Source organism: Leuresthes tenuis, unplaced genomic scaffold, assembly GCF_036924035.1.
Source record: "Leuresthes tenuis unplaced genomic scaffold, fLeuTen1.0.hap1 SCAF_5, whole genome shotgun sequence".
NCBI lineage: Eukaryota > Metazoa > Chordata > Actinopteri > Atheriniformes > Atherinopsidae > Leuresthes > Leuresthes tenuis.
The window spans coordinates 9,208,656-9,235,717 of record NW_027325359.1 but is presented as its reverse complement, the minus strand read 5'-3'; the positions used below and the strand labels follow the sequence as shown (position 1 = coordinate 9,235,717).

The window sequence follows — 27,062 nt, the reverse complement described above, 5'->3', positions numbered from 1 at the left end:
TTAGTATTTCTTCGGGAGGTAAACAAATTCATAGGTATGTTTGCAAATGTCACTTTCTGCTCTGGGTAATTTCTGTCAGCATTTTAGACTGCTGTAGAGTTTTTAGGTTTTTTTTTTACGAACAAAATAACCGCTCAAATAGAAAAGAGAAAATAGCTGTAAGTTAAAAAAAAAGAAAAAAGAATGAATTCTTGTATCTTGAGAGAGAACGGTGTGTGTGTGTGTGCGCGAGAGAGAGAGATCATAAAGTGTGTTTGCTTCAATTCAGTTGGCGGAACTTGGACCCAAACGAGGTCCAAAACACATCAAACATCAGATAAATAAGACTGGAAACTGTGCAGACACAGATGGCCAAGAGTGGGACCTAGAAAGCGAAAGCAAAATAGTTTTACCTCTTAGTATTTACTTCATGGTTCAAGCGGGGGTGCCTGTGCTTGCCATACGTGGGCGCGAGTGTGTGTATGTGTGTGTTAAACCCGCCCACACGTCGTCTCCTCCGTGACGTTTCAGCCAGAATGTCGCCAATAAGCTTCAGTTGTAGAAATGGCAGCGCTGAGACAGGAGCATCGGTATGGGCTCTCCTGTGGCAAGATTAACAAAAACACCCCGAATCAAACTCTTTATCACGTCAAACTCACTGACACTGCCATCCGGACCCTCGAAGCTTACCAGAACCTGAAGGTAAGAGAAAAAAAACATGCGCTTCAACTTTGCAGCGCCTGTGTCTTGATTCATGTGCATTTTCTTTTCTTTGCTTTTTTTCCCTTTATCGTCTCCCAACTCCGGGAAACTGCATTTGGAAGCGCATCTTGTTCCTCGCATTAAAAAAAAAAAAAGCAGTGAAGTTAAAGGTTTTCGTCAGACTGTGGACTGGTTGAATGTCATCAACAGAAAGCGCTGGTGGCTGCTTTAGTTGGTTTGTTTTGGCTCTGTTACAGTTGAGGCAGGCTGGGCTTGATTTATTGTCATCAGCCATGCGATTGCCTAGGCTTTGATCAATTCATTTTACGAATTAAAATTTGAGCAGACAGTAGTTGTTCGAACCCCCCCCCCCTTTTTTTATGTGATTGCGTGCTGTGTTTTCAAAGCCTGCTGTTCTGTCTTATTTTATGATCGTCCGTATTTGGATTAGAGGCGAGTGCACATGATTTGGTCATTTCGTTTTATTTATTTATTTTTAATTTATTAAAAGGCAGTTTTGTCCGATTGTTCCGCTGTCGTGGATAGATTAATGAACAAGCTATCAAGCAAATTATTCGACTCCTTTGAATCGGGAGACTATTTTATTGCCTTTATGGTTCATTAGATTAGACCGAGATAATTTAGTCTATCCAAATGGTCTTCCCCAGAGAAATGCTGGATGAGACGGATAGTGGCACAGTTAGGACTGCTGGAGGAGACTCATTTGGTTGAGTCTTTTTTTTTTTTTTTGTCAACACAACAAAGTCTATTTGCGTGTGCGTCACAGTCCCGAGCCGTTCTTTAACTGAAGCTGGACCGGGACTCGGTGGTTCACCTGTATAGTAAACTGCGGGTTCGGTGGCGCGGCTCAGAGAGTTGTTTCTGGGCTCTTGTGTATTGTTGTTCTCTGCCCTTTACACGCTTGGAAGCCCGCCCATCTCCGGAGCTCATTGGTCTGTGAAGCGGGGGTGAACTCCGGAGCTCACACAGCCTGACAGCTTCCTCCAGGACGCAGCAGGCAGGCAGAGGAGAGGTTACTGCGAAAGTTTTCCAAGTCAAAAGACCACCCCAGAAAATACCGGATCAGACCGCTGGATTCCCACTGCGGGTGTTGCCTTCAGCATGAGTTAGGATTCATTTCTGATATCCGCGTCTGCGACAGTCATTTTCTTATGTAACAGGCTCATTGTTTTAGTCTATTAAATACGCAGAAACACCGAAAGCTTCGAAGAAGAAAAGCTTACATTGGCTGCTTAACAAAGTTGAGCATCAACCATTTTGATGAGTGATTTGTTTCAGCGCCAGAAAATGGCAAAATACTGTTTACCAAAGCCAGAAATGACCCATTCAGTTCCCTTGTTTTGAATAATAGCAAATGTTGTTTTTTTTTTCTGTCATATAGTTGGGAAAGTGACCTGTGTTGTTTCCTGCACATTTGTTTTAAAAAATGTAACTATATAGATTGTGCATTACTTCACTTAAAAAAGGTCAGAAATGTAATGAGTCCATTAATGAGCAAACACAGGTTTCAAATTCTGTGATGAACCATAATTACTGCTCACTGAGTGCATCCTCCACCAATACCAAAGCTGTATTTTGCACTTTTACTCAAAGTGATGTAGATCAGCAGCAAAATTAACTGTTCTTTCTTTGTTCGTGCTCCAGTTCTTTTCCTTCAAGTTTCATTGTATTCAGCTTGATAGTTTTTGGCACAATCTTGTTAACAAACAGGCAGGTGGACAGACAAACCGCAACAATCAGACGTCTATCTCAGCCATCACCTTAGTGGAAAAATAAAAGGCTATGGCTACAGCTGGAGGAGGACAAAATTTGAATTCTTGTTTATGGTTAACAACTCCCCGATAAAACATGTAAAACCAAGTGATGTGACAAGATGTAAACAGACAACAGCGTGTCTGTACTTCCTGCAGAATATATCCTGCTCTTTTAATGACACAGTGGAACTTTGACTGTTACAAATGAGCAACGTTCACTTTGATTGATTACAAAAGTGTCTCAGCATGGCTTCTCTGGACAGTTATCTTATCACACCTGCCCAAGACAGATGTAGCTGGACCGGCCAGGTGAGGCAGAGTGGAAATCTGTGTGAACACTAGCGGGGACAGAAGCATTGTCGCCTGGGCTGATCAAACATGACTTCTCAGATTTGTCTGGTGCCCAGACCAAAATTGCGGTACTTGTACTTCGTAATTTATGATATAAATATCCTCCGATTTCAAAATCTGAACAAGAGACCTGTTTGTCTTCACATATGATTACCTCTTAAGATGTTCACAATCAGCAGTTTAACAACTAGAGTCTGCCCTACAGCTATATCTGTAATATATAACAAACATATGTTTTAATATTTATTATTCCATTCAATATTAAAAGCTTCAGGCTGATGAAGAAAATCACATCAAGACCCCTCAATAGGGAGGACATTTCCCAAAACCATTAATAATAAATTAGAAGGCCCTGTCAATCACAGGCAGAGCTGTACATAACACATAGTTGTCACAGTGTATTAACATGTGTCGTGTTGCCTTCATTTCTTATTCGTATATATATTTCTTTACACTAAGGGGGCTGGGGGTGGACAATATCATGTTCAGGAGGCTAAGCCAGGTGTGCTGTGGATTTGAAGTACAGCTTTTTGCTCAGAGAGGGCTCATAAAAGCACCATTTTGCAGAAGAGTAATTGGTTTCAGGTGCTTTGTCTTTTCTCTGGGATCTATTTTTAGTTTTCATTTAATTCATTCTTTGACAAGGAGAAGTCAGCTGAAATCAAAGTTTTCTGTTGGGTTTGGTTCAATTGATTATACATACACACACGCACCTTTAAGATTAGAGTGAGAAACCCTTGATTTGTACTCGTATAAAGGAATGGCAACATTAAAGCATTCAGTGGTCAAGGTTTACCGAGACTCGTCTCATTGTGCCAAATGGCTTTCAACTAAAGAACAAGTCCACTGAGGCTTGTACCGTGGCAATGTTTTTTCACTCTGTATGAGCTATTCATTAGATAAGGGATGAACATGATTTGTGAGTAAAGTTGCTTCTTTTTCTCTCTCTCTCCTCAGGCATCACTATCAAATCAGCCAGCAATTTGCTTCAAGGGGAGCCAGGGGGTAAGATGTTTTGCATACTCTTCCTAATGCCTCAGAAATTGAACACTAATTAGATCTGATTTTGCTTTGGAGCGCACTCATGACTGTTCCTCTGAACATCTCATACGGTGCTTTGGCACTTAATAACCACTTTCATGGATCCACAAGGAAGTTGATTTGAATTTTTTTGCAAATGGTGGGGTGATGTTGCTGAAGTTCTAGTCCGTGGATGTTAATACTTCGGACTGCTTTCTTTCAGTGATTCACAAAGAGAATATGGCTGCCGTTAAGGGACCTCAGCTCTGGAAGTCTAATTAATTCAGTAAGATATCCTGTACTAAACATTAGGATGATACCAGGTACCTGGTCTACAATAACCTTTTGGTACACAGTGTAGGATGAAGAGATAGCAGCCTCTGTCAGCGCAGATCAGCCGGGTCAGTATTGCACGCTTCCCAGCTCTGCCTGCACGACTACTACATGTCGATCACACTATCGTGCTATAGTCTATAAGGAGCTGTTCTAATCCCTGTAAGAGCTGATTGCGTGAATGAAAGTGATTTTACTTTGTACACAAATTATTGCCCTCTTTGCTCACACAGACACTAAAACCCCAAAGACAAGGTACGCTACAACCCCCCCCTCCTCGGGCTGCTAGCCAGGTTATTGGGTCAAGCTTGCAACTGGGGAGGCTTTGTTCTGGGAGGGGGAGGAGGTAGGGGGGGAGGTTGGCAAACCCCGGGGAGCCCCCATTTCTCCATGCCTGTTGTCTCTGTGCAGACATGAAAGATCTAAACACAGGGATGGCAAAGAAGCAGTGGAATTTTTATCTCGGAAAAACATAAATGATATTAAAAATCTAAATGACTTTTCTAAACATGTCACGGGACATCTCTGTGACGAACAGCAGATTAATTTATTTACACGAGTATTTACGTGAAGCAATGTCAAGTGAGCGCATTTTAAGTGTGCTTTAATCACTGAATAGGATTTGGTGATTATATCTTGGCTCGCACATTACATATTCAAATTGCTTTGCGGAATTCAAGCATGGATTCCCTCCCCCTCTGACAAAAGTCCCAGAGCTGGACGATTGGGCATTAATGAGGTAGCTTCAACCATTGGTGGTGGGGGAGGCCAGATTAAGCTGTTAATGGGGGGAGGATGTTGGTGAACATGGCAGTCTGGCAGACAACAGACAAGACAACATCCAGTATCTGTGTTTACATTGGAGGGTTATGGCATCACAGATGTAGGTGCTCCACACGAGTGTGTACCTGCTACACGAGTCTCTGCAGGAGCTCATGTCTTCCCCAAAAGCTGCACAAGGTTCAATGGGTCATGTGTCCTCTGACAGCTGCCAACTGTAGAGCTTGATCACTAAAACCACAACTCCTTCGTTTTGATCTTTGCCCTGGCTGGCTTATGTCGCATTTCCTGTTAAGGGGCGCTTGCAGGGCCACAAAAACCAGAGGAATTCTTCAAATCACCATCCTGGCATCACTCCAAGGCTCAGCGGTGTCGGGGGCCAGGGCTCCTATCAAGAAATAGCACGCTGAGGTTTTCAGCTGCTTTTCTCTCTGTCCCTGCGGCATTTAGCCCTACTATTGTAAATTGTCTTGCCAAGCTTGTAATCATGCAATGAAAGGCACAAGGCTACAGGAGCCTATGAATTTAGCATTAAAGCCAACAATGAAACTTGCAAATAACACACATGCTAGAAGGTAGGGTAAACAACTTAAAACCTGGTGACACAGAAAAGTGAGCTGAATGTTTCTGATCAATAACCAGCATCTGGAACAGGGAGAGGAAAAAAGAAATTCTGGATTACTTTGAGATCACTGGGGATTAAGAAATATATTCAGAGCTGGTCTGGGTTCCCATGGCCTGGAATTTCACATCCTAGTGCTTATTTTCCTTCAGGACTCCGGCAACTCCGCCTGTTGGTGCGATCTATATTCATTTAGTAGAAAAAGGATCTTGTGCCAAGCTCTTATTCAGAAGATCTACTACTGGTAATTATTGATGAAATATGCTACTTAATTGCAGCTTTTCAATGCACATAAGCTAGGTTTCTGCAAAAAAGATGTTTCCATTAACTGGTTTGACATGAATAAACTAGGCTGGGTGGTGTCATCTGAGGGTAGTGGTTCTATACAGGCAACGCTGCTAGTGGTTATAATCCCGTAGAAAAAGTAGTTGTCCTAACCAGAAACAAACCTTGTGGTGGACATCTAAAGGAGAAAAATGTAGAGAGCTTTTATCTCCGTCAGTATCTGGGATATTATATCATATCTGGGTAGACACCAGTCAGCCAAGCGAGTCTGTCGTATGCCAGCTTTAACCGGAAACAGCTGGTGAGTCACGTAAAGTTCTTTGCCAGTTCATGTTTCCATTCCACCGAATGCACATAGAGTTCTCGAAACAGTCAAAAACCTGTTGAGTGAGTGATTTTTTTTTTAAACTCGTTTGTGCACGAGTAGACGTTTGTTGTTGTTTGTTTTTCATCATTGTCTTTCACCCTTTTTGAATGAGCATCTTTTTATAGCATATTAGAAATGGCACTAAAAACCCAGCTATGCTCTGATGTAGAACAAAGTAAATTCTGAGCCTCACCTGTTACATGGCAAAATTGAGCCACACCATGGAGTGCTTCAATATTATACCGTACAACTAGATAAATGTTTTACGAGTGTAATATTGTGCTTGTAAACATGGACATTACATTTGAATCGTGTATGTTGTGCTGTGTCTGGAGTTATATCGCTTTAATTTCCTGTTTGGTTCATAAATGTTGAATCGCAGTTGCCAGAGTACTTGTTTTTGTTTATGGCCCCGTCTGTTTTTATGTGCACAGTTGTCACATAGAGGCAGCGGTGTGGGGATGAGGGGACTGTGGAGGTCCTCTTAAAGATATTCTCATGACGACTGTGTGTGAAGGCAGAGCTCGCTCGGGGCTCCCTCCCACCTGCCCTCTCGATTATTGTGCCATTTCACCCCATGCCTTGGCTGAATCCTTGGGAGACATCAGGGCCTCTATCTCACACATGGCTGCTCTGACTCTACCCCCGCTTCGCCTCACGCTTGCACTGAAAATAAGCTTTTGCGCTGTGCAAATGTGTATGTGTACGTGCACACATTATTTTTTTTCTGGAAGCTAATTAGAATAACAATAACAGGAATGTGGTTTGAGAGCCGTCCTCTCCCAGTGGCATAGCAGTGAGAGGCAGAGCTGTCCCACGTGTTAGTAAAAGGGCACACGCCGCTCTATTCACCCAGATGTGTTAAGCGACGCAAAAGTCCCTGTTCTCTACTCGCCTGAGGCCTGCTGTGTTTATTCAGAGGCAGTTGGCCTTAAGGATTTTTAGATCATACAGTTTATTTTCAGAACAAGTCTTGCGAGAACCTATGGTTAAAGAGGACTCGGCTCTGTTCTTTTGAAGAACACAGCTGCGACTCTGCCAGAGTTTTCAAACTGGTCTATGGTTAGAGAACGACTTTGAAGGAGTCGAAATCGCTGCTACAATAAACTAAAAGTGGAAACATGAGTGTTTACAGCATATACAGCATTTACAGTGTCAGTATCTTAAATGCAGTTGTGGGCTCGAAGCCAGATATCAGACATTATTGGTCCCTTTCACTTTGTTGCACTTTTGCTTTTGAGGTTGGGTCGATATGCCTCTGAAATACCTCTAAGCTGGCAACAGAGCAGACATAGAGCTAGACGGGCGTGTAAAGCCTGCTCGCTGGAATACACCTCTCTAACCAATGATGCTGTTGGCTCCCAGCTGATCCTGCCATAAACACACACTGTTGATGCACTGAGTCCCCTCTGTTTGGTCTGTATGTACAAGGGTGTCTTATTTGCCCCAATGTAACGCGTCCACTGTGTGAAAATTAACACTGTAAACTTTTAAAGTTTGACAGCCTCTAATGTCATCTATTATTTGGGGAGGGTTTGGTATTTCCTTTGCATCGGACATGTATCGGACTTTGTAGCCACATGTATTATGTGTAAGTTTAATTCAACTTAAATGGGTAGCTGTGCTAACATAGCTGTTTTTTCATAGCTGAGAGATGCAAAGTAGAAACAGTTCAAGGAGTTCTTCAGTTTACTTATTAAGCAACAATGCATGACGGGAGTGCACGGATAAAATATCCCTGCTTGACAACAATGACAATAGCTACACAACAGCGTAATAATTCAAACCCATGACACTGACCAGCTAGTCAGTCGTTCTCCTGTGTTTTTTTTTTGTTTTTTTTTTTTGTTGTTGTTTGTTTTGCTTTTAATTTCCTTCAAACAAAAACAGGTTTTAAATCCCAGCAGACTAATCTGTGCTTTTGGTGAAGTGGACAGATTTGAGGGGCTGGACCTGGTGTATGTGTGTGTGTGTGTGTGTGTGTGTGTGAGAGAGTGTGTGTGCCCTAGTTGCGATTTTGTATTATTTTCCTTGCTAATCCAGAATCATTCCAGCTATAGATGCAACAATCACCATGGAATCTGTGGAACATGCAGTTCAACATGAAAAAACAACAGATTATGTGTTATTTAAAAAGGCAGCGGGGCCTACTATATGTCACTAAACTCAAAGTTATCACGTTGTCTTAATCTTGAGTTTTGAACCTCAAACTGGCAGTAACAGAAAAGACTTCTTTTCAATAATACTTTTAAAAAGGCTTTTCTGATCGTATGGTGGTCGGCACCTCACAACAAGTCTTAGTGTAGTATAGTTCTATCACAGTAACTTTGTGTGCGACATAATAAGCAGCAGCTGAGTTCTGTTTTTGAAGATTTAAAATGTTTTATTTCTATAAACTGGAACATACGTATTAATAAACATGTATTACAACCTTTTCATGCACATGTATATTGATTGTTTTTGACAGTTCAAACACAGCAAGTGTTCTTTGTCTGAATTTTTCTGTCCATATAACATGATTTTCTATGTCACATTTTGGTCCTAGTTTTAGATTTTGCCCTCAAACTCTGCAAGTTAATCAGGTTTGGACATACTTTCCGATGCACAATCTGTGAATTGTTAAAGGATTACTGTCCGGCTACTTGTGTGGAGAGAAAAGTCCAGTAATGGAAGTATAGGGCAGAAGTCCAAGTAGTCTATGTGGGTGTGTTACGGTGAGACAACAAGGCACTGACAGGGGAAACTGGTGTCAGTGCACCTGAGGTATAATAACCAGCAGTAAAAGGGAATTTCCTGACTTGAAAAACACTCTCACTATTGAATGCAAATTAGTCAATCATAAGGGGGTTATTAAATGAACAGAAAATCTTTTGTATTGTATTAAGAAAATATATATGTTACATTATGAAATCAAATAAAACAGTAACTATACAACATATTTGCTGGCTTTTACATGCCATCTCCATCCATCTATTGTATGTATGAAGAGGAAGGCACCTCTTAGTCGAATGGGGGTGTCAAGTGTAGGGAGAAGGCAAGCGTTTGTTCAGGTTGACAGATTAGCCCCTGCTTCTTGGAAAAAGATGGATTCTGCTTGGCATAACAGCCAGTACCTTGGGGGTTGCTCGACAGTTGCCCATCCCCATATCTCTGCGCTAACTCCCATCAGTCCCCAACCCCCCTTCTTTTGCTCTTCCTGTATCTACCAACCCCCCTCAATGAATAGATCCTCAGGCATCACCAGCACATCTATCCAGGCTCACTCAAAGACTACGAGAGGTCTGAACCATGCTTTGTTCACAAATGTTGTTTTTAACAGCCGTGTCACAGTGGAGTTGTACGTTAAAATGTCCAAAGCTTGAAAACAGGGATTAGGAACAATTAATTTCACTCTCGTGCTTCGTACAGACACCGTCACCATCACTGCACTTGCTTGACTGCATGCATCACTGATTGTTTGCTTCTATCCAGAAAAAGAAATCTCAACATAACCATAAAATTCTAGATGGCATTTACATAAATTTAAAAAGAGGGATCAAATGAACAAACACTTGCTCTAGCCAGGATCCATCCCCCTCCCTCTACTGAGCTGCACATTCCTAGAGAAAAACTATTTAGGGCCATCCTTCATGCACTGGTTCTACTGGGAGTCACTGCTACCCCCTTCCCCTCATGCACACACCCAATCCCTCCCTTCACCACCAACGACACACAGCCACACGTCCCTGCTGTTCATGAATAATCCAGGCGGCCCGACAGGCCATTGCACTCAGCTTTGTGGGGGAAGAAGCTAGAACAAAAGACGGCCAGCTCCCAGAGCAGCTATGGCTGAGTAGGCTCAGATGAGAAGACAATAGTAACTAGTGTCAGTACAGACAGGGGCAGGAGGCAAAGACTTCAGAGTAAATCACATATCCAAGCGGCTGCTACCATCTCTGTGCTGCCATGCCAAATACCAAAGCTTTCCTTCTTGCTTTTAATCTGCCGAGCAAAGAGAGAAAGATGGAGAGAAACTTTCCTCTCATCTTCCCCTGCAGATGTTTGGCTTGCATTTTGCAATGTGCAGAACTGGCCAAAAGTACCCCCCCCCCTCTCTCTCTCTCTCTCAAAACAAACAACAGGGTTAAGAACTCTGTGTAACCTCATCAAAGATGAGCAGTTAAAACATACTGGAAGAGTTACAGATGAAGTATTACAAGGACACCACCAGTTGTGCCCTTTGTCCTTGTTCAACTGCTGAGCCCCCTGCCAGGATTTTCTCTTCCAGTCCAGTTCACACCTTAGAACAGCTCGAAAGTATTTGACATCTCCAAACACACGGGTCCTGGATTAGCAGATGTGGCTGTGCTGCAGCCACACAGGCAGTTATTGTGCTGGTTTGTGCGCTCCTTGGAAAGGGGTGGGAGGCGGGGGGCTGTACTGTGTCAAGATGGTCATTTGGTAGGTCTAAATGTAACTGCCCAACAGCAACACTTAACTCATGTCACGATGAGGAAGAGGAGCAGCTCTCACTGTGTGTTTAATGTTAAGCTGCTGAATTTTATTAGACTGACACAAGTTATTAGTACACTCTAATCAGAATAACACCCGATTAAGCTTCTCTCTGATTAATTAATCCACAGATTAAATGGTTTAACAATCATAATTAGAATACTGTAATGCATAAGTAATTTAATGAATTCTTTCTATGGTTCTGAGCTGGACAAATAAACCTGATTTTAGCAGCTTTATATATGTATATATATATAATCAGAATTTATACAGATGGATTAGAACATTTAAATGACTGGAATACACATGAAAACACAAAACTGCATTTTTACTGATTAAAATGTTTTTTTTGTTGTTGTTTTTTTTTTTTTAAATGGTAAATACAGTGTTATTCTGAGGACAGCATGACATTTGGCTGTTTAAAACATGCTCCTATAACCAATGCGCAATCATAACACTGAAATAGACAAACGGAAACGGTTTGGTGGCGCTCTGTAACCAAGGCTTCTGTCTGTGACATGTGTGTAGATGACTCACCGGAGCTTGACCCAGGAGTGCTGGAGCTCCATTTTTCAGTGAGTCTTTTAGATACTGTGAGTTATTAGCTGTATCTGAAGCTTTGTTTGACTTGAAAAAAGGCCTTGTGTGTGTGTGTGTTTTTTTTTTCGGACTGCGTGTTCCTTACTGTTTCTCTCTTTTTGTTTGTTCATTTATGATCGCACGTGTTGATTCCACAAAGTCTGACTGATAATAACCTCCTTGTTGACGTTCAACTTCAGCTGTTAGCTACATATTTGACCTCAGCCCTGCATGTGACCTGTGCGAGTGTGAGGCTTCTTCTGCCTGACAGAGACAAAAAGCCAACACACACACACACACACACACACACACGAACACACACAGATAGACAGACAGAGATACAGCCTGAGGCCAAAGCTCCATATGGTGATGCCCATGACTCAGCGTCTCTATGTAAATCTACACCTACTACTTGATTGACAGCAGCGCCTAGATAACGAACCTGTTTGCACAAGATGTGTCATTGATTAAATACATCAAGAGTCAGAAGTGATCCCGTCAGTGAGATGATGAAATGTTGGCTGTAATTAATGCATTCTGCTGTGCTGATAGTTGGCATCGGTAAAGCTTTTGTTGCTGACAGTGCAGCGCAGTTGCTGAGTAAGCTTTAAGTAAATATGAAACCCGACTGACCAGGTACCACAATCAAGAATATTTTATATCCTAAATAAAATTGGACTATACTAGTTTTACAAAAGTGGGGACTTTATAAAATCTTAATCCAGAAAATCAGATTGCACCGTGAACCTGATGACCTTATTTTCACGGTTCAAATCGGCATGTGGAAAAGAAGCATCCTTTACCTGCTCCTGTCTCGTTATTTCGGTGTGTAAAGCACCATCAACGTTTTTTTCTACAACAAGGTGAATCAGGCGTCCGGTCGTGTGAGAGAGAGATCGCTTTGGTTGGCTGTTCAGCGTAGTGAATGAACTCTATGCAGCGATGTGACATTAACTGTGTTACTTTTCAAAGCACAAAGTGTAATTGTTTAGTATAAATGGCCAAAGCAGCTAATATGAAGTTTTAGTCTAAACTGAAACACTGGTTCTGAGTAGTTCACACATCAAAACACACCTGCCTGAGCTAAAGCTATGTCAGACATTTAAAGTGCGCAGCACATACCAGTTTGAAGTTGGGTGTTCAAAGACCTTTCCTATACCCTGATGCTGATGAAATGAGGAGATACAGCAGGGGCTTTACATCGCCACCAGTTTGGTGTATAAGAGGCTTTACAGAGAAAGTAAACAAGTTCAAATCAAGTCCGATTAAATACAGTCCAATCTAATCTGATAATAATCCAATTCAACCCACTTCAGGATAATTGTATTCTAACTGTATAACACCAATTCATAAAATAATAATATTGATCGGATCTAATATTGAAGCCTTAATTGACGGAAAAAATGTAATAGTTTGGTTTGGATCTGGTTTAAAAGACAAGTTGAAGGTTTAAATGAAGCGCTACAGGACAGAATCAGTCTAAACACAAATAAGGTTCTACAGCTGTTTCTAAAGCTGCTGTATGCCATGACACATCATTACAGTAGTGAAAAGTGAGTCCTGAATTTAGTAGATTTTAGTAGTAATTTAGTAGAAACAATATTGTTTGTGAATACACTCATGAAGTCAGCTTAAATGTCTTATAATTAAATGAATACATGGCTAAGCAGAGCTATGACTCTTTGTCAGCCTGACAACAGCACTGAAAATACATCAGGGGTTGTTCTTATGCACTTCAATCAATAAATAATAAGCAGTTCTGGCTTTGCAACAGGCTTTAAAACAAGCTATTCGACCCAACACATACCATTCATCCTGCCCCTGTCCACCGATTTTATTTTCTGTTTAATTCTTTTGATATTGAGGAACTCAACTTCTTTTTCAGCTTTCTTGAATCTATTTTAAGGCTTACAGTTCTGAGTTAACTAATCAAGGAGCCACCTTCCTCCAACTGATCGCCTTATTTTTTTCATGGGAGTGACATACCAGCAATACCAGTATCTTTCACCATCTTAAACCAAGGAGCAACTGAAATCAAAGAGCTCCATAATGGCTTTTTTCAAATGGTGATAATTGATAACCTCCTAACCGTATCTCACAATAAGTAGTTTGAAAGTCATGTGAGACGAAGCACTTCCACACGTGCCTTGTACAGTAATGACCACATGTTTCATTACATTAAGTTTTAAGGTAGGCATTCTGGTTTCCGCAGCGACCAAACAAATTAAATATGTTAAGCCAAATACTGTGCTTTAGAGAATTTTACTTCATAGAGAGCCAAGTTGGCTTTTTCTCCATTCCAAGACTTGTGTGCTTAGAGTAACTGGCTGTCCTCCAACAAATCAAACTATTCCTTTATATTATAGTTCAGGTTTAGTTAATCATGTCCTTCACTTTTGTTATACAGCACTTTCAGGGCCGCACTTGTGATCCTGAATTAGCCAAAGTGTCTCAACTTGAGGAGTCAGGAGCCGGGAACTAATGGGTTAAATGACATATGGTTATGAAGCTTGAGAGGGAAGCTGTGAATAAAGTGGGGGTGACCTCTGAACAGTCTGACCTGAGTGACATTGATTAGAATTAGAATGCAAAGTGTGCACAGTGGCATGGATAGGGGTGACAGGCAGATCTAATGCATGGCTGGAGGGAGCCTCATACTGCTGCCCTCGGCTGAAAGAGGCAACATGGTGGCACTATTGCGATGCTAAATGTGTAACTTTGCACTCTCATCTCATCACAGATCTTTTGTTTAGGCTTATTCACACTTTAAAAACAAATTTGAAGGCAGTCCCTCCACGTGCCTTTCAAGCCTGTTTTAATGACGTCTCATTCTGTTCGCAGCAGCTTCTACTTAACTGTTTTAAAGTAATGGACCCTGAGGACGTGGCTCGCCTGTTGTCCCCGCTCACTTTGATGCTTGTTTGGTTGATCGTTCTTAATTAGCGTAAAAAAAAAAAACACAGCAGACATATGCAGGACTCTGCTTTACCGCATCATGTTAACAGTCAGACGTAAATAGGTCAAAATTAACGGTCAGCTGTGTCTCAAGTGTTCCTGGCCTTGTGGGATGCTTTGCGTTTCATGTTGACATGGGTGGACTTGTGCACATGAGGGGAAGGCTGGAGGTGGATGGGGGTAGGGTGAATGGCAGGCGTTGGGTTTTTAGAATAGGAGGAGGGGTGTAGAGGAAAGGAGCTGTTCATTGGCTACGTGCTGCAAAAAAAAAAAACGCTTATGGCTTTGCTGCATGACTGGGCATTTGTGACAGCTAAAGTCCTGCCTGCCACATCTGCCAGGGGCACTGCGCTCTCAGCCACTCGGTTCATAATCAATCGCTTACAGGCGATAGCTAATGAGGCAGCTTTACGTCCATCTCACTGATTTTTCTTGAGATTTACTCAAACCTCTGCATGCTTTGGCTTTAGGTGTTACCATGAAGCCTGCGAGAAATAAAGTGGAGGATTAAAAAATAAAAAATGATCAGCTTCATCTGAATCTAGGACACTATTGACAAAAGTACTTAATTGTCAATTTTCAGACTGAGACACAGCTGCAGGCAATGTAGAAAAGAGACACTACCCAGTGTGCTTTAAAGGAAATATTACCTGTAGGTTAATGACTTTCTATGTTGAACTATCCTTTTAGTGGAAGTGGGTTTTTAGGTCATTTTATGTAACAGCCTTTTAACAGAGACACAGGCTTAACCCTGCTGGCTTGTTTGTTGGGAGAGACCAGTGGACAGTCTTTGACAGAAGAGGCTATCACCCAAGTGAAAAAGCTGTTCACATTGCCTTTGTTGTGTGGTTTTTTTTTTTTTTTTTGCCCTTCAGACAGGATCCTCTCATGACTGGCTTCGGGTCATCTTCCCTGCCCCGGGTGGTGCCACGTAGCCTCAGCAACTGGCTCACGTGGGAGATTATTTAGGTCACGTCTAATGCACAGAAAACCAGAAGGATCCAGTGACTGTTTTCAATGTTTCAATTTGCTTTGTTGAGCAACATTTTTTTTAAGATTACCCTGAATCAGTTCAGCCTACCTTTGGGAGCGATAAACATGGTTATTACATAACATGCCTCTCAAAATAGCTGTGCTAGCAGATAGACCCAAGCATGTCAGTGTATAAACCTGTTGAAGGTTAAAGATTACCATGGCATAGCTTACACATAAACACAAATGAAGGGTTGGCTCAGAGCTTAGTTTTACTCTTAATATATAACAGTTTGAAACTAATTTCCCTCTGATTCTGTGTTTGTCTGGTGCAGTACATAAAGATCCCAGTGCCGACCCCAGAGTCTCCAGATGGATTCAGAGTCTTCTCATTTTACTTATCCAGTGACAGCAAAGACAAGCCTCAGTCCAGCTTCGACTGCATTCACCAGTATGTCTCAGGGTAAGCGGCACATATAACTCTTTCCACTGTCAACCACAAATGGAATTTGTTGAAAATTTAGTGTCAGGCTGAGACCGCAGGGTCTTGCCAAACACTGGCCTCTCTCTTTAACATGGACAACAACAGACAGCAGCACTGTCGGGCTACATTCAGCTACAATAATGCCTAAAGGTTGTCGTGCCACGGCTGACCTCAAATGTGTGACCAGTAATAATTGAAAACAGAGAAGCAGTGTTTGTGTCTGTGTAAGGTCAAAGGGCCGGTTAGGAGGTTACGTTGGAGCAGCTATATTTGCACTGAAGACTTTTAGCCTCGACAACATTGCATTCCTTGCTGAAGAGCTATGCTTCAGAACAGGACGAGAAGCTGAATGTAGTCACAGATCCTGTTGTGTGTGTCATGTAAGAGGCAACACAATGCTGTTTCAGAGCTGAGCCATTCATAAGTCTTCCTCCTCCACACAGGGAGGGCAGGGATCACCTGGAGGGCCAGGGCAGCATTCAGGACAAGATCACAGTTTGTGCCACAGACGACTCCTACCAGACGACACGGGAGCGCATGTCTCAGGTGGAGAAGGACATCTGGAGCCGCACAGCAATTGAGATCAAGCCAGGGCCAAGTAAGCTTTTGCCAGTTGGCGTTTCCATGTTCTGTTGTATGTTCCAGCCCTCGAGCACATCAAGACTGAGTACAGATAAGAGGAGAGTTTTTATATTCCCAGAAAGCCTCTAAACCATCGGCTCTCACCATTTCATCCTGCTGATAATTAACACATGGAGAGGAAGTTATCACTTAATTGATCAAAGAGCCATGTGGCAATTATTCGTGTAAGAGCAGTGCAATTTTGCTTTGATTTTGTACAGATAGCTGAAGCACTGCGCCAGCTTGCCTGCCAGCATTATTAATGCAACTGAGTTTGCCAGAAGTTTGCCCAAACAGATCTCTCACTGATGAGGTTTTGACTAAATTACATCAACTAGCATTGAATTCATTCATTTGAAATATTCAGAACATATGATCTAAGAATGAGCAGTCGCAAAATCTACAGCGTTCTGCATTGAACATACAGGTTCTCTATTTTGACATTTAAATTTCATCATCACTGCTTTCTCTTTGCCTGAGCCATGGTTTTGGCTTCGATGCAGGTTAAACAGACCGTGCTGTAACTTTGGAAATAATCTGTCTGTGAGGTCTAATGACATTTAGTGGTCTCGTGTGAATAAATGCTGCGGCAAATTTTATTTATTACTGGGAACATGCTGTCTAGACTAACACTACACCATAACTTTCAGAGGTGCTGTAGAAGACCGCTTTTAGCCGTTACACGCCAAGCTTACCATGTTACAGAAATAGTCTCTCTGAGAGATTCTGCACAAGTATTCACCGAATAAATGTTGGAAAAGACATGAGACATACCGGTTAGAACACTTACAAGATTTCCCCTTTTTACTCAAACATGCCTTCTCTAGAGGAAGGGAAATAAACGGGTTACGGCTCCCAGTGCGAGCATATGCAGTGGAGAAAACCCAGTTGCTCTGCGGTAACTTTCTGCCTTTTTATGGTACAGTAATGCCATACTCATCAGGGAAAAAAAAGTCTATATACAAACTCGCAATTATAGGTTGGACGAGAAAAATGTCTACAATTTAGATAATAATGGGTGATTTAGCATTTGTCTGCATTTGGTGGAAAGGAATAACTGACAACTAGGCAGGAGAAGCTGTGCACACCTGGTGCTGGAACATCTCACAGACTTTAAGAAAGTATATAAATCATTCTCCTATAATATCAATACACGTCTGCTTACAGATGCTACTTTTAATGTTTGGTCATTGCTCACAACTTCGCCCATAATGCTGTAAAGCATGACAGTTACTGTGAGTCAGACTGAAAAGTATCACAGAGGCTTCCTTTAGACTCTGAAACTTTCCCTAAAGCTGCTTCAGTTTATTACTCTGAAATATTGTCTCTAGTTGCTGCTTGTTTGAAATGTCGCAGTGCAGGTTGTTTCAGTGCAAGAAGGATATTTCCTTTAAATCTTAAGAACCTGGTTCACAGTAAACATTTGGAATTTGCCCCTGAGCTCATTTGGGGTGTTGTATTTGTATAGCGTAGAGCTAAACACTAATCCATTGGTACCTTCATGAAGTGTAAATATCAACCAAGTCAAGTATCAATTAATCAGCATCTGTGAAAGCAGAGATAGTCTTTGTCATCAACCTCCGAAGTGTGGCTTACAGTTGTAAAGGGATTACAGTCTGCAAATATCTGTACACACTGCCCATCATCCAGTTGAATTAGTTCTTAAACAGGAAGAAAGGACCTCACTGTTTGTACTTTGAAGTTTCCTCACTTGTCTGTTTATTTAGTAACGAGCTAAACTGCTACCTCTCTCTTACACACACATACATGCATGCATGCATGCAGCAACACTGGCCCTGAACACAGACAGTGAGCGGTGCACGGGCACAATGTCTTCCTTCTTCACATTGAGCCATAAGTGCTTACCTCTATCTCACGTGTATAAAGCTGATTGTGTAACGTCAAAGAGTTAAAGTTAGAAGACATCTCGTCTCCTTGCGTCTCGTGTTTAGGCCTGCATCTCAAAATTAGTGTGTGATTTCTATATCTGCCCTGAGGACTGGATTAGGAATGAAATGCTGGCTGTGTCGTTGCAGGATACTCTCAGCGCATGTGAATCCTGTTATCAGATCAGTGGGAAGCTCTTTGCTGTTTGCTTTTGTGCAGGGGAGCCACTCATTGGCCTTTTCAAAACAGCTTGAGATTACTGCCGTGATTACGTCTTGATTCACTACCTCTAATCAAAGTGACTTCGTTTGCAAGTTGAAACTCTATTGTGTTTATCTTTTATTTTGATCTTAGGCAAGTGTGTTAAGGTACAGAGGAAGCAGGGTCTGGTATCAGGCTCAGATGGCAGCAACAAGCACTCCCCAAGCAACAAGCGGAGCTTTCTCCCCAGCCCTGTGGCACACCGGTCCTTGAGGGATCGTGTTATTCATCTCCTGGCTCTGAAGCCCTACAGGAAACCTGAGGTGCTACTGTGGCTGGAGAGAGAGCGGTCCAGTCCAAAGGACAAGGCTGATCTGACCTCAGTACTGGATGAGGTGAGACACTGCGACATATGCAAACACACTTGTCAACTAATGATACAAGGTTTATACCAGGTTTCTATCAGGACAGAAATATAAAGGTTAGTCCCTAACTTGCACATTACTAATGCACAAGTACACTGCTACTGAGTTCAGTCAGCTAAGTACTGTTGAGCTGAAAACGCATCTCTAAAAAGGTGAGGTCAGTTTATTTCAGGCATATTTCTTGTGTTCACAGCGTTTGAGTGTCCCTCTGCAATCATAAAGCAGAGGCTGTGCCGCCGCTGGTAGCTGTAATTAGGGCTATACTTTAATTATCTCTGGGTGAGAAGATTGTGTTTTGACAGTGGAGGGGTTCGTGGCTCCAGCTGGTATCTGGTATCTACTTGCAGTACTGAACGTTGGTTTGGGTAGATTTGCATCAGTGAGATTAGATTGTATACGGGCAGGGTTAAACTGTTTATGACAGCACAGAGCCACTATTTCAGGAAAAAGCCGCTTTTACAACAGCTGGCCTCTTCTGGTGTTAACAGCATATTCTGATCTCTTTCTGTTGACTTTTTTTTTTTTTTTTTTTTTTAATTTGAGATTGTTGGTTTTTCAGGTCGGTAAACTGAATCCTAAAGAACACAGTTATTCTCTAAAGGATGAGCTCTACAGACATGTCCAGAGAGACTGGCCCGGATATCTAGAGGAGGAGAAGCAACTCATCCATAGGCTCCTGATCAGGTGAGCATTAAGTTTGCCAAGACAAAAAAAAAAAGAAAAAAGTGTTATAAGACTGCACTACACTAATCACCTTCTGGCTACAGCCCTATATGCACAGTGGCAGTAATGATGTTAATACAAAAGACCAGCGAATTAATGTGGAAGTCTGCTGTGATCCTTTTGAAAGGAGAGCTTATAAATGACTACTCCACGCTGATGAATCTCTTAATGGACACATCAAAGCAGAGGAAAATATTCGCTGTACCGTGCTGCCAAATGGCAACAGTTGCAAGGCTGAGCTTTTCACGATGACCTTCCTCCCCTCTTACGTTTCCTGTGCCTGTCAGTAAATATGCAGGCATTGTGCTTCACTGCCATTTTGGAAAAAAAAAGTGCAAATCCTGCTGGCTTATTGCGCCGCCCCTACTAAGTGTTAAAAGCTTACAATCGTTGTAATTAAATTATTCACCAAGTGCAATATAGCTGTAATAACAAGGAAATACTGTAAACTTTAAACTTCTCAATAAGTCCCTCCTATTCAGGCTTTCTTAGAACTATCTGATGTTCTCATTAAATGGTTATGAGCTCTACCAATGCCGTCTGTGTGATTAAAAGTTTGCATGAATCCACTGCAGGGAGTGACTTTTTGTAATGGCATGTGCTTGAGGAAGGAGCTGTAGGAAGCAGATTACCAGAAAAGTGGGCTTGGCCTCACAGAGGTTAAATCTGCTGCTATTGTTCTTATTCTGTGGAAGGGTTTTCACCTCAGTCCTTTCTCGATAATCATTGCTCATCCATGTACTCATAACTCGTAACTCATGTACGACACACCTGTGTGCAATCCTTTTTGGCTTTATGTGTCATTTACCTGGCAGTTGTTGTTCAACTGAAGGTGCTGTGTTCTTAATCTTTCCTCAGGAAACTTCAACCTCTCCACGGTAGCCAGTTGAAGAGTCCCCAATCCAACCATTCATTCCACAAAACTCCTGGGGATTCGCCCTCACGACTTAGTCCTGCCAAGAATCTCTCAGTGGTAATTATTCACGCTGCATGATCCCCCATTTCTTCTTCAAGACTGAGGATGGTGCTTTTCCTCCTCAGAATACACCTAACTTTCACAGCTTTGTTATGTCTTTGTGCGATTACATAAGTAGCCTGAGACTAAATATAGCACTTAGTGGAAATAAAGGAAGAGTTCTAAACTTTTGGAAAAGTAAATATTTATGTTTCTTGCCAACAGAGAGATGCAAAGACTGACAGCAACCTTTATGTAATGTACAATGGATATTTACCTGGATACAGTCAGGAAGTTGTGCAATGGACTATTTAATGAAAAAGTTCTACTGGCACAAGCAAGGAAATCATGAGAAACACACTGACACTATATTCACTTTTACTCATTATGCAGTGAATCCAGTTTTACTTTGATTAAACCAAGAAGATTTAACATGTCATTTAAATTCCCTTCATCTATTTGATATCATCACAGCGCTTAGCTCAGTTTTTTCCCCCCTGTTTTCAGTCATTTTTGTGAGCTAGCTGTATATGCTCCAGGAACCTTTGGTACATTCGTGTCATTTTCACTTGCTGTGCTCTTTTCTTTCCTCTAGAAACGCCCACTGGCCTTGGACCCATCCAACATTCAAACTCCTAAAAAACAAAAGCTTTCAGATCAGTGTCTGCCCCTGCAGTCCCCCTCTCATACAGACTCTGGCACCAACGGGGCTCAAAGCTCCTCCAGTCATGGAAATTCTAATGTACAGATTAAAAATGAGATCCACAAAACTAACAATCATCTTCAGGGAAGCCCCAATAGTCTTTATTCGCCACACAAACTCGGCGTGCCATCTGCCGTTTCCAAACCAGAGAGGATGGCACCAGCTCTGACCGCACGCAGCCCCAAACCGCCACACGACACCTCCGTTTGCACGGAGCAGCAGTTCACCAACGGCCAACACAAAAAGAAAAGATCCAAAAAACACAAAGAGAAGGAACGAGAGCGCTTAAAATCAGACTGGATAGAGACTAGTCCAGACTTGAAGCAGAATCAAGAAAACCTAAAAGGTAAGTGTCCATAAAACTACAAAACTGTCTTCACTTCAAGCTTTCGTCGCACATCTTTTATCCTATTGTGTCCTCAAGAATCGCACTGATGTTGTTTGCACATCAGGACTTTAAAAGTTTCCCTTTCAATACAGTAAACATTATAGAATTCCCCCAAGATTTAGTTCTTGGTGTTTCTGGAAACCCCAGATGAGCAATTTGTGTAATTTCATTTGAGAGAGCTGTTGGAAAATCTAACACTACTGCTCTCTAGCCTGTTAATGATTGACTCTGGAACAGCTGGGTGACCTCCGGTCGAGCGAGTCGGCAGGCAGCATTACCTCCAAGTCTGTGCTGCTGACGTCATTGCCTGCCTCGGATCAGATCTCTTATCGGAGACGGTGCTAAATGATTTGGCCGGCCTTGATATGATTAGCCCATCATCACATTGACAGACTGCTCTAACCTTTTGCCCCGTATGTGTGTGTGTTTCTCCTTTCTACAGACCACAAGGTAGAGAAAACACCTGTTAATCGAACCACAGTGGAAGAACTGCCTGACTATTTAATGTAAGCTTGGATACCTATTTCTGCCATATTCCCTGATGCATGATTTAATATAAACAACTGCTACTACGGCAAAGGTCCGTATCAGTTATTGTTTATATCATTTCTCAGGGAGAAGCTTAAATTTTATAGTCTTAACTGTTGTTGAGGAAAGAAACCACCATACCTTACCGGTCAGAGTAAGATTCAGCTTCGAAACAGTCAGATGAACAGAGGCAAGCAAGACAAGTCTAAATAAGCTGTCACACGGCTTCACTGAGAGTTACTATTAAAACAAATATCTTATGTCCCACATTTGTACATCTGGTCAACACATCATGCTGTTAATTCAGTGACGCATCAACCCTTTCAATATGATGCCATGCAGAGCCATCTACTGGAAGGCCTGGGAAAACAGCCTGGTCTTAGGAGATTAAGACAGCTTTTAAAATGTCAATGTTTTCCATTTCAGAAAATACAGCCCCATAACAGCACTGGAGCAGCGTCAACAGTATAATGACGACTTCTGTGCAGAATATGATGAATACAGAGCTCTTCACGACCGGATTGGGGCTATCACAGAGATGTTTGTTCAGTTGGGCTCAAAGATCAACACTCTCGCCCCGGGAACACAAGAGTACAAGGTACTGTCTGTGCTGTACGGATTGCTCCATCCAGTAAAACACCAGCTACAAAAATGGATCAGCTACACGACACACTGACCCACTTTCTTTTGTCTTTTTTCAGCTCATGGAGGAGCAAATACTACAGAAGTATCGAAAGTATAAGAAAGTAAGAATCATTAATATTTCCCGTGTGTTTAATGTAGCGCTTCTAGCAATCATCCACAGGGGTCTCGGGCAAAAACCTCTCATAGAAACAGACTCATGTTTAAGAGGGATTCGAGAAAAAACCTGCTGCATTCACAGATGATCCCGTATTTCAATTTCCTGTAGTGATCCAGACCTACTGGACATAGATGGCACACATATATAGTTTTGAACATGGTGTGGTACTGGAGCAATAAAACTAACCTCAGATAAATACTTGGCTCATCAGTGTGATGTGCACCGTGGCTTTAAAGCTCACCGAGACGTTCAACAAGTTCTCTTTTGATTGTATTGCTGCAGGTATTCTGCCACAACATTATAATCATTGATCAGCCACTCGGGCACTTCTTGTCTCTTGCATAAAGCGCTCAAGAAATTAACACCAGCAATAGTCAAATGTTACAAACTGAATATGTAGAGTTGAAATTAGCAATTTACAGCAAGCTTGTGTTGTTTAAAGGGATCTTTATTAGAATTCAGAGCATAGTTTACTAACAATACAAACATGTATTGGTTTTTATATGAATTACCCAAAGCTTACAGCCTCTTTTGTTTTTTTTCCCCCTTCCTCAGAAGTTTCCTGGATATCGGGAAGAGAAGAAGCGCTGCGAGTACCTCCATAAGAAACTTTCACATATCAAAGGCCTGATCGCAGAATATGACCGAGCACAGGGACACTCTTAGAAACTGGCCTCTACCCTCAGCAGGGTGCAACATAACTGGACCAAAAGACTCCAAAATGGACCCAAAGACTGTGCAGCTGGGTCCAGAAACCGCTGAGACACTATTCACTTTACTCCTCAGTGTCAATGGTATCGAGGAGCGAGGTTCTTTTTCAGTGGCAGTGGGCTGAGACCACCTACTCGTGATCAAATGTTACCCTTTAAAACTTTGGTTTTGAGCTCTGATTGTGGCTGTGATAGCCGGATTGTGTCCTGCTGTAAAATGGTCAGATGACACAGTGAAGGCCAACAGACGTGATCCTTCCTGCCTAACAGCATCATTTTTAATTATATCCTTTTTTTTCTCCTCCTCAGAGCGTCAAAGTATTAATTTTAAGTGAGTATTGAAGTGATGGTACAATCAATCTTAGGGGTATAAAAAAAAATGCTACTAAAGTCTTTATATTTAAATACAAAGGATTTTGTTTATTTGCTTCTCATTGATAGAAACTAATGATGACAGAACATATTCAATCACATCAGTTCTTCATTTCTTACAATAAGAACATTTCATGATGACTAATGAGATCATGTCTTTTTAAACTGGAGCCAAACTGATTAAATGATTTATCTTTGCAAGACAAATTAGCCATCCACACAAACCCATGGCTTTAGTAGAACTAAGACCTGATCTCATATAGATCTCTAAAGCACGAAGTAACTCCAAATTGTGCCACAGAGTCCATGGTTAGAGCCAGTCTTTGGGCTATTATCATAAGGAATTTAATGTCGCTGTTTGCTTATGGCCTGTTTCATTTCTAAGAAATGTTGGAATGCCACAAAACAACTCCTCCCTGTTCACCAATATTGGTTTCAAGGTAATGCTAGTGCACACTCGGTGTCAGTTGCACACAAATGTAGCCTTCAGTACCACAGACTGCCTTTTTTTTATTTTTATTTTTATGAAATCAAGTAATGGAACACCATTATCAACTTTGTCACCACTCCAGTCTTTTAGTTGCAGATTTATTACATATAAAACAAGCTGTGTTTACGCTGGAGACGAATTATCGTAAATTGCTCACTGAAACAGTTCCGTGTAGTTTTAAAAGCTTACGGGGTATTTATCCTGGTGATCAACCCAGTTAACGTGTTTTCCCTACAATGATTAGAATGTGGTTGAAGTTTTAATGTTTGTTTGATGTCGGGGTTTTTGGTTGGACAACAGTAATTCACCTCAGTGAGCATTACATTTGGGGGGGGGGGGGGCTTTTAGATTCACAGACTTGTATCAGGACAGGAATTCGCTGTGGCCCTGCTGTAGAAATTCACTGAGTCTCTCCATCATTGTAGCACTACTTGCAACTATTTTCTTAATGGTAGCTTGGAATGAGAGAATGACACTAATGTTTGCCTTGACATGTACTGTATCGTCAGATCTTTCCAGGATTCTGGCGCCCCTGTTCCCACACATTTGCACAGTTTAAAGTGCTCTCACTTCAGATCATTTCTGTAAATGTCTTTTAGTTTGAGGAGAAGTCCAGTTACTGGGTAGTTGTTGTGCAGCGGTACTGTGCTGTTCTTGTTTTTTGGTTGTTTTTTTTAAGCCATGTATGTCTTAACCTCTTCATTCCCCGTTTAAGCTTAATTTGTGGTCTTACCGTCTGTCGGATAATCATGAACTGAACAGGAATTTGATTCACTGTCTGATTTTACCAAGCGCCACTATCAAAAGGCAGAGCCCTTGCAGGAATCTATACAAAGCAAAGCTATGTACTTGGTTCCTTGTGACTTCTCAGTTTGAATAATTAGTGGGTTTATCACCGTATATTTAGCCTCTTCTTTTGCATTCAGATTAACATTTTTTATTTATTTTTTTTGATAGACTCAGTTCTTCTGGTATGTTTGAAGGATTTGAGACCTAGCAGAGTTGCTTTGTCTCAGCACATATGAACGTGTCCAAGAAAGCAATATTTATCAGCACTGATCACTGGAAAAATGGTAACTGTGAGCCCAGGAAGTGTCAACCAGTTTCCATCATTAAATATCACCAAAGCTTGAAAAAAGGCACATTTCTTAACATCCGGTACTACTAAGGACATGTCTCCAGTATTCAGCTTGTTGGGTATCTTCTCAGGCTCTTATCTGGCGTATAGGCAATTTGATGAAGAATGTGCATCATGTATATACCCAGCTTCAGAAAATGATTGGTCAGAAGGGTGTAAAAGCTCATCCGTTTCCTTTTGGTACTTCAATGGTGCCTGGTTCAGTTGTATTCAAAGATGAGCTTGTGTTTTAATTAGACATAGACAATAATTTATGATTTTGCATCATTGAAACATTTTTGATTCTTAATACCTGCAGGATGAGACACCATTTAGACCACAAGTCCTTTCAGTAGTAACAATTCAGAGATATCATTCAAGCCAAGGGCTTCGCGTTAGGCACCAAACAAACGACCATGGGCGATGCTTCCTGGGAAAAATATTGGACTTATCGCTGTATGATAAATAGAACATGAGGGTAAATGTTTTTTTGGGAAGACCACGACCTCGACAAAAGCGTCTTTTTAAGCACCAACTGTCGTTTCTTTTTTTTTTCTTTTAACGTGGCAGAAACAAACTACTGAAGGTGCCTTTTCATTCTGAAAACAGTGGTTCACAGCATAATCATTGGTTTATTGGGAAAAGAGTAACCTGGGCCAACAGCATATACAAACTGTAGTTTAACACTGTTGCCACTTTTTTTGGTGCTCTGTTTAGTTTAGTTTTTATTTTAAATTTAAAAAAAACAAACAAAAAAAACTCAGATGCATCGACTGTACTGGCACTGGCGTATTTAATAAGAACTTTTCCACTTTTGCCATAAAATTAAAAGGTTTTCTTGGACACCCTATTTAATATTTTGCCCACGTGAGCTTCTGCAGCAGTGGTCTGGATTTAGTTTCAACTTTTAATCTCCAGTCCAGCAGACTGTTTTTCCCATTTTTCACAAAGGTGTGCCGCGTCGCTCGGACGGTACTGGAAAAATGACACACCAGCGGAAGCGTGAGATCCTGTCAACTTTAGGAGAACAAAGTTTATTTATTGCCTTGTGTGTTGGATCTTTTACGGGAGCCATCTGTGCATAGTTTGTTCACTCATTTCACAGCAAAACTCAAAAGAATCGTGAAAGGGAAACGGAATATATTTTTGCAATTTTTCCGATGGTGGACGCTTTATCGCGTCGTCCTCTTGAGAAAAAGCTTTTAAAACAAAGTGTATTGTTGTCTCGGTGAAACTGAAAATAAAGCCCTTCAATTCAACAATGTGTCCTCGAGAGGGCGGCGTTGCTCCGTCTCTGAACTGATCCGCAGACGGTGCTCACACACTTGATCAGTGATTGTGTAAAACAAATGGTGAAAAAGCTGTGGCAGTGGAAATATGTTGTGTTTTTATTGCATTTGCAGGTCCCGTTGAGGCAAGCACAACTTTTGAACTGAATGACACCA

The 27,062-nt window shown here is 41.6% G+C and overlaps 1 protein-coding gene across 1 annotated transcript; it reads left to right on the top strand.

Annotated features, from left to right (window-relative positions):
• Window positions 1-389: 389 nt before the first annotated feature.
• On the top strand, window positions 390-26,881 carry LOC140307071 (RNA polymerase II elongation factor ELL). The gene is made up of 12 exons (XM_072385806.1): window positions 390-681; window positions 3,765-3,812; window positions 15,547-15,674; window positions 16,139-16,293; window positions 18,558-18,799; window positions 19,389-19,513; window positions 20,411-20,525; window positions 21,103-21,556; window positions 22,041-22,104; window positions 22,553-22,724; window positions 22,828-22,872; window positions 23,484-26,881. The coding sequence occupies exons 1-12, from the start codon at window positions 544-546 to the stop codon at window positions 23,592-23,594; spliced, it is 1,797 nt and encodes a 598-aa protein (XP_072241907.1). The 5' UTR covers window positions 390-543; the 3' UTR covers window positions 23,595-26,881.
• The last annotated feature ends 181 nt before the right edge of the window (window positions 26,882-27,062 follow it).

Excerpts from the sequence above, each read along its gene's own strand:
- LOC140307071 (XM_072385806.1), top strand. The coding sequence starts at position 544 with ATGGCAGCGCTGAGACAGGAGCATCGGTATGGGCTCTCCTGTGGCAAG. Across the intron at positions 18,800-19,388 it reads TGACCTCAGTACTGGATGAG|GTCGGTAAACTGAATCCTAA; the intron begins GTGAGACACTGC and ends TTGGTTTTTCAG. Across the intron at positions 20,526-21,102 it reads CTGCCAAGAATCTCTCAGTG|AAACGCCCACTGGCCTTGGA; the intron begins GTAATTATTCAC and ends TCTTTCCTCTAG.